The 8865-nt window shown below is 36.0% G+C and overlaps 1 protein-coding gene across 1 annotated transcript in view; it reads left to right on the top strand.

Moving 5' to 3' along the window:
• The first annotated feature begins 521 nt into the window (after positions 1-521).
• LOC107484648 (laccase-7-like) overlaps positions 522-8865 on the top strand; it is a 14229-nt gene continuing 5885 nt past the window's right edge. The window contains exons 1-2 of the mRNA XM_016105198.3: positions 522-708; positions 962-1113. Of these exons, the coding sequence (XP_015960684.1) occupies positions 613-708; positions 962-1113 (248 nt within the window). The 5' untranslated portion in view covers positions 522-612. The remainder of the gene's footprint in view (positions 709-961; positions 1114-8865) is intronic.

The raw sequence follows: 8865 nt of genomic DNA, 5'->3' as shown, positions 1-8865 counted from the left end.
AAAAATTAATTTATTTTAAGCAACACTTATAAGTTGATGTTTATTAAAATTTTAAAAGTAACTTTATAAAATATAATATATAAATACAGTAAATATTGCCTATTTAATTTATTAAAACAACATTTTTATATATTTTTTAATTAATTAAAAAAACACTTATAATATGTTGATTAAAGAAAGTTATAATAGTCTTTTTTTTGGTAATAAATATTAAGAGTTGGTTTTTATTATTTTAGACAATATTTAAAATTATTGCTTAGAATACATGTTGCTATATAGATAAAATTTGTTGTAGTGCGAAAAGAAGTTATATATTGCAAACGTGATTCACATGTTGACGTTCATATATGCAAGAGAGAGAGAGATATATGTAGAGGGAATAGAAGAAGTAAAACTATAGAAGGGTAGTTGTCATCTAATACTCATACGGAAAGTCGGATATGCTTAGTTTTCCTCTACCTTTTTCTTGATATATATATTTATGCATGGCTGGACAGAAAACTTCAGTTTAATTTCCTCATCAATGCTATCGCGACAATATTGTTTACTTTCAAAGAAAAAGGTTTCTCATATATTTTCTTTTCGTTCTTTTTGGTCAGCAGCTTCGTCAATATGAATCTCCTCATTTTTCCACTACAATGGGGCTTTCTTCTTTTAACTTCTTCCTTATTATTGGCTTTATCCTCAACGGTGGAATACACTTTTAACGTAATTAGCATTTCTGACTCTCTCTCTTTTTGTATCCTCTATTTGTTGCTTTTACATTTTTATTTTATATATTTAACTGAATAATTACTAGAGTGACTTTAGATTTGATTTACGTCCTCTATATTGTCTATAGGGTAAAATAAATAAATAAACATCTACCCTTTACATTAGAATATATAGGGATATCTAAGTAAAGTTTTGTAGGAATAGAAATATTTGAATTTCCATAAAAATGAGATTTCATATTTTGCAGATTGAAAATACAAGCATGCAACGGTTGTGCCATGAGGAATCCATAGTTGTAGTTAATGGAAGTCTCCCTGGACCAACCATTGATGTAAGAGAAGGTGACACTGTCATAGTTCATGTACTCAACCAGTCGCCCTATAATATCACTATTCATTGGTAAATAACCCTCTCCTTGAATATAATTTATGGAAATATTTTAATTGTTGTTGTCAAAAGTTTGCTTGGAATTATCATATATGAGAAGCGAAGCCCGTGTTCAAAACAAAGGGAGGGGAATGTGAATTTTCAAGACTTTTTATGAAAAAAAAAAAAAGTTTAAATTTACACTGTTTATCACATAAGTATATTATATGTACTGACACGTTATTAAAATAAAATAAAACTTTTTATAGTCAAATAAACTTCTTTTAAATAGTAAAAATACAACATATTAAAAATATTCTAATTAAATATTTCATAGGTTGTGTTTGAAGTTTGTTTTAGAGACGCAAATACAAAGAAAATGAAATATGTAACACCCTACTATACAGAATTATATGTTTAAGTCATAAATATTTATAATGACATCTAAAAATAAAAAAATATACATACATAATATTCGAAGAAATATAATAGAGTAAACTATCATTTATACCCACGAAAGTTAAAAACGTTGACATATCTACTCATAGGAAAAAGAAATTACCATTTGTACCTATAAAAAATTGTTTTTACAGGCAAAATTATCCAAACCCTAAAAAATTATCTAAAATCCTTAAATTACTCTTATCTTCACCACACCACCTCCTTCACTCAATCACCTTTCTAACCCTAACTCTCTTCACCCAACCACCACCCTTCTTTCCCTTTCTAATCTCAAATTCCACCACCATCCTCTTCACCCAGCCATCACCCCTCTTTCTCTTTCTAACACACTCTCACCATTACTTCCCACTCAGTTCCCACCCTCCTCTCTTTCATCCTCACAGTCACAGCAACACTTGCTGCCGCTTCCCCGAAGAAGAAGAGCACCTTCACGGTGCAAGTCCACCATGAAGCCAAGCCCTCCATCTTCCCAACCCACAAGCACTGGTACGAATCCTCTCTCGCTTCTATTATCAACCATGCCACTGCAGCTGAAACCACCACCACCGCCTCCTCCGCCGCCGTCCTTCACACTTACGACACTGTCTTTCACGGCTTCTCAGCAAAGCTCTCACCTTTAGAGGCCCAGAAGTTGGAATCCCTGTCCCACGTCATCGCAGTGATCCTAGAGCAGGTCCGCCAACTCCACACTACCCGCTCGCCGCAGTTCTTGGGCCTCAAAACTGCCGACAAGGCCGGCCTCCTCAAGGAGACGAATTTCGGTTTAGATATCGTCATTGGAGTCATTGACACCTGTCCTGACAGAGAGAGTTTCAACGACCGCGACCTCGGCGCTGTTCCTCCCAACTGGAAGGGTAGCGACGGTGGTGGTTATACGACGCAGAAAGAGGTGAAGAGGGTTGGCTATGGCGGCGATAAGGTAGCGTGAAGAGGAGGGTCTCTGACGCGGTAGTCTCTGGTTTGAGGCTGATGGTGATGGTGGTGAGGAGAAGCTGGCGCGGTGCTCCTGGGCTGGCGGAGGTCCGCGACGTTGCTGGTGGAGAAGGGTGAACAATGATGAGGAGGGTGAGACGGCGATTTGTGGTTGATACTAGGATTGGGTGGCTGAGAACATTGAGAGAGAGAGGAGGGAGGAAGGAGATGATAGTATAGAGAGAAGGGTAATTTAGGAATTTTAGATAATTTTTTAGAGTTTGGATAATTTTGCTTGTAAAAATAATTTTTTATGGGCACAAATGGTAATTTCTTTTTTCTATGGGTAGATATGTAAGCGTTTTCAACTTTCGTGGGTACAAATGGTAGTTTACTCAAATATAATATAACTAGATGCCTGTAGAAAAAAGATAATAAAACAATAATTATATCATTCACGAAGCGTTAAAGATAAAAGTATTAGATACAAAACAAGAGGGACATAAATATATACAGAAGATTCAGAATAGATAGATAAGTAATACTAGTCTCGACCTGTGAAAAAAAGGTCAGCTAAACAATATTACAGCAGCTCAAAGTATACAAAATATATCCTGCTTCTATATAATAAAACTTTTAAGGGGGATATACAACTACATGTCAAAAGTGAAGAATAAATATCTACGTACAAAATAAAATCCAAAACATAAGTCTTGGCTTTCGTCACAAGGATTCCTACACGCTTAGAGAGGTGTGTCACATTCTGTATCTGAAAATCAACAAATTCCACAATAAGTAAGAAACCAAAGATTCCTAGTAGGGTAATAGTGTCTAATAGAAATTATGTAAAACTACATGAATCCACGAGGCAACAATCCTAGTCTCCAAACTCACAAAGTTTAAACTTAGGATTCTTTCTAATCCAAACAGGGTCAACCTTCTAAATCTCAACTATACATATACCCCTAGTCTCATTCGTTTCAAGTAAATCATCATTATCTTTGCTCAATTTTAATGTCTCTTAATCATGCATTTAATTGTTCTAATCCAGTCATGTCTTTTCAGTCTTAAACAATTATCATTATCAGAATTCAATCTTAATAGTATCAGTTTATTCTGAATATTTAGCCTCAGTATCTTCAATTCCCAATATTTTCAATGATTAGTTCAATATTCAATAGTAGCAAATACAAGTAATAAATAATACAAGTCAAACACAATTAGAGAGCATGTATAGCAAGTATTTCAATTAGCAATTAGCAGAAATATACAATTAGGTAAGTCAAAATAATACGCACAATCAAACAATAGCAAATAAATACACATGATGCATGCCTATCTTACTGGCCATGAGCTCACGTGTGGGTTAAATTGTCAAAATTCGACACATCCGGTAGCTAACCCAGATATTGTCTCTTGATTGCGCCCCCCAAGAAGAAAATATCTGGACTTATCACAAGCCAATCTCAAAGGGAGAGTGTCCTCTCACTTGTCTTAGAGGAAGAATGCTTTGTCACCTTGCAATCAAATAGAACGTGGGCAAACAACCCACCACATTCCCAAAAGGAGCTTTCTAAGTTTATCACAAGCTAGTCTCAGAGGGACAGTATCTTATCACCTGCCGCAAAGAAATAGTGTCCTGTTACTTTCTCATTGGGGTATCATTCTGTCTCAGAGGGAGAATACCCAATCACCTTTCCCATGTCACTCCATAACCACGAATAAGCAGGATGAGACCTCCGCCCTTGTCGGGTACAAGTGCCAAACCAAATACGCAAGTATGATGAAGATAACGACCTTGCCACGTAAGCGGAACAAACCTCCGACCTTGCCAATCCAACCATTCAAGCCACAATCAGTCGACATCAATGTCTTTAACCAATTTCCTAAGTTATTATATTTATTAACCATAATCATTTATCAATTTATCAAACTTAGATTCATTAATCTCAATTCTTTATGAAGTAATTAATTTTGTTTTCTCATGAGAAGGATAACACTGCCGTCTTCACTGTGGGCAGGACAAGGCCACCATTCCCACTTAACCCGGAGCAAGTGGGACGGAGCCACGATCTTTGTATCTTATCCAAGCAAGTGTTTAAAATCTTAATCTGGAACAAGTGGAACAAACCACAACTTTTGTATCTTACCCAAGTGTTTCAAATCCTAAACCCAGAGTAAGTGGGACAAACCACAATCCTTACATCTTACCTAGGTAATTAATCAATAATCACCACAACTTATTAGATTATTTACTAACCTTATTCATTCATTAACAATCAACCTCGTTATTCTGTGATCGAGATGAAACCACCGTTCTCACAAGTTATTGGATTTATCCACACTTCTTTTAGAGTTTAAACTCCTCATTAATACTAAAATAGACATTCAGTTCCTTCTTAATATTTGGATGGAGTCAAGTCGTGAGGTGGTTGCACCCCTCATAAATGTCCTGCATCATCTGCTGAAGTTATCTAACTATCCAGTGGTCGTATATTTTTCTGATCAAGATATCATGTTTTTTATCCCATATAAATTTCTCCTGTATAAAGTAATTCAATAACATTAGTTAGCCGAAATAAAATATAGTTAATTAAACAACATTGGGTTCTTACTGTCAACTTCTAAAACCATCACTCTCTGGTCTCAGCAGAGATTTTCGTGTAGCTTGGCCTTGGATTGTCATACATAGACTTAATCATATTAGAGATCTCCTGTGTACATGCATTGTTGTTTGGTGCAAACTTATCAATAAAAAACTTAAAATTAGCAAACACATAAAAACAAATAAAACTTACCAAATTCAAATAGATTGTGGATAAAAGACATTAAAATAGTACTCACGCTTGTATGCCATCAAGCCAAATTATCATCCGTATGATGAACGGTGGTGGAGGAAAATCTGGCTAGATGCATTAGAGGAATCACGCACCGTTGTCTCTGTCACTGGAGTTGGAGGGGGTCGTAGTTGGGGTTCGAGATCATGATGTACTACTGGTCTAGTAGACCCGCCTGTGACATCACATGGGTCAACAGGGTAGTCGGGGTAGAGAGCGATGACTGAAATGTCCCTGAGGTACTGATAGTAATTAAACCCTCCATCTACCACGACCCCGAATAATCCTAAAAATAATTATACAATGAATTAGAATAATCTTATAAAAAATAATGCACTTTCATTGACATAGTAAATGAGTACAACCTAATACTTTAAATTTAACCTATCTTAATAACTTAAATCCTCTAGCTAAAAATAAAAATTAAATCTAACTCGAGCATAATACTAATTATCAACTAAAACACAAATTAGATATAGAGACAAATAATCGAGCACTTGGCGTGCAAAAGGATCAAATAACAAGAAATAGCACAACCAAATATTATTTCAACATCAATTCGCACAAATTAGCATCAATGGTACAATAATCAATAGCACATTGCAGAAAGTTAGCTAAAAATAATCAATCCAGTCCAAACAAATTGAAATTCAAATTCGAGAAACATAACATCATGTTGAACTATATAAACTAACAGTAATTCTAATAAAAAAATTCTAATTATTATCAAAATCATCTAACCAGCAGAAAATAATGATAACCAATTCCACTTACTAGAAATTAACATATAACTAAATTCTAAATTAATTTAAACAGAAAAAAAGGGATCATTGAATCTGAGCTTTGAGCAGAACACGAAGAACTCAGGGAAAGGAGATACAGTGGCAGCAACAGCCGCTGCTAGTGGAGCGTCATGGCGGTGCTGAAGAAAGCTCAAACGGCGAGACGAACAGAAAGGGAGAGAAGGTTTCGCGGCTGAAGTTGGGTTGCGAAGGGGAGAGAATGAAAGAAGGGGCTAGTTTCGGTGAGGGGGAGAAGATGCAGTGAAAGGAGGTTGCATAGGCGTTGTCGTTCACGCTTTGAATTTTAGGGATAGTTACCGTCGAATTTAGTGGCAGATAAATTCGACGGTAATGGTTTGCAAGTGACCAATACGCTGTGTCGCACTAAATTGAGTTACTGCTGGATTTACTGGTGGATAAATCCGATGGTTACTAATCCATGCCAATTTTTTTTCTCTCCAATTATTACCAGCGACTTTGCTATTGGAATAGCGAATCCGACAGTAAAAGTTTGACACAATAAAAATAGTTTTCATTTTCATCAATAAATTAAATCTGACTGTAAATTTCTGATGATAATACACAACACTAAATCTGCCGATAAACCTGATGATGATACTCAGTGCTTTTCTTGTAGTGCTAACACTCAAACCAAAAATCTTCTCGGTAGTTGAGCAGGAAGTCAAGTAGCTAACCATAACGATCCAATTTTCGTGCATTGGTTTTAAAGGAGGTGTTGCATTATTACTATCACGATGGGAGGGAGAAAGAGTAGAGGCTAAACATGAGGTTCCATGGCGACGCGTGAGAGGAACTCTAGATTTGTGGAGGGAGAAGAGGAGGTTGGGATACGACCGTACGTCATCATTGCTCTCTAAGATTCAAAATGTTCTGAGCTTCGGCGAAGAAGAAAAAGAAGAGAAGTGTAACACCCTACGACACAGAGCCTTACGCTTAAGTCGTAAAGTAGAGGTGGCAAGGTATTACGACCTCTAAAAGAAAATGATATGTACACAAATATAGTTGGATGAAATAATATCTAGGAGCCTTGAAGGAAGAGCTAAACAGAAACAATAAATAGAAAATCGTATCACTCTCGCATGGATATTCATAAAACGGACAGGTAAAATCGAAAGAAAACTGAAAACATATATATATCAGAGTTCTAAAACTCAGATAGCAAGCTCCAGTCTCAACCTGTGAAGCTAAGGCCAGCCAGAGTATATAATTATATATATATACAACCCAAATCAAAACTCAAACTACAAAATAAACACATGTATCTCCAAGTCGACCTCTAGGAGGGACAAAACACAAAATGTACATGTGGAGATTCCATAAACATGTATACATAGCCTAAAATCAAAATATGACAGTCCAAAAGGTAGTTTTTCACTTGTAAGGAGGGTCTCCAGACGCTCAACGAGGTGTCTCTCGACCTGCATCTGAAAAATAACAAAATATATGTGGAATGAGAACCGGAGGTTCTCAGTATGGTAAAGGTGTCCGCATAGTTAATATAAAAGGTCCCGGGAGAGCCAGAGGCACTCCTAGAACTCCGACACTCAGAATCATTCTTAAGGAAAATAAACTAAACCAAAAGTTAGGTAAGTTATCTAAGGTACTCTAGTTCTAAATCTAACTTTAACTTAACTCTTCACTTTCTGACTCCTCCACTCCTCTGAGACATTGGTGGAACAACCATCTCCCCTCACACCTTCGTCAAGAGGGATTTCTCAGAAAACATACACATACAGTTCAAGCAAGGAAAACACAGATAGAGAAGCATTTACAGTAAGTAGAACAAGTAGCGGATAACCATAATTAAACAGTTAAGCAAACCAAAATAATGCACACTCAAGCAAACAAACAAATGCGTATGATGTATGCCTGTCCTATGGCTGATGAGTCATCTGTCGGTTATACAACCAACCCGACATGTCCTGGTAGTTAACCATTGGACAGTCCCTCTGTGTGCGCATCCCCAAGCTCAATAATATTCCATGGAGTCAAACTCCAAGTTCAAATATAATATTCCATGGAGTCACACTCCAAGCTCAATAGTATAGTATTCCATGGAGTTAAACTCCAAGCTCAATAATATATTTTCCATGGAGTCAAACTCCAAGCTCAAATATAATACAAGCGACATAATAATCTCTTTCTTTTTTAAAATAACACCTCAAATCAAAACTCCAATTCTTATATAAACTTTGGCAGTATCGATCCTTCAAGGGTCCCAACTATCAAATCAAACACCTCTCAGTCCTTCAAATCATTTCCAGTAACAAATTATTTCAAAATCAAACAAATACCAATATTAAATCTTTTCCTAAAACCAACCAACTTCAACAGCAAATTATTAACAACAGCTAAACCACACATTTTATTCTATATATACAATTCATCAATTATACATTCAGTTCATTCCTATCTTAAGATCTTCTAGCCTAAGTTTTTACGTGACTTTAAACATTAACTACGAGAAACCAAAACCATACCTTCGTACAGAATCAAAATATTCAAAGCTTCGGAGAAGCTTTCTGACCGAGCTATCGAAGAAGAAAATGTCTAGAATCGTCTGTGTCTCCTAAAACTCCAGTTGGCCGAACTTAAGGAGTAGAGGAATTACGTCACCGTCAACTTCCACTAATAAAAAATAGTGTCAACGTGTAGAGGAGAAGGATACGAATACTTTTACTGAATTAGATTTTTTATTGAAATTACGAATTGTAAGAAATCGAAGCCGAAAATTCAGAGGAATTTACGTTTTCTCTCTTTCATATATATAT

The sequence above is a fragment of the Arachis duranensis genome, chromosome 4, assembly GCF_000817695.3.
Source record: "Arachis duranensis cultivar V14167 chromosome 4, aradu.V14167.gnm2.J7QH, whole genome shotgun sequence".
NCBI lineage: Eukaryota > Viridiplantae > Streptophyta > Magnoliopsida > Fabales > Fabaceae > Arachis > Arachis duranensis.
This window is presented reverse-complemented; position numbering and strand designations above follow the sequence as displayed.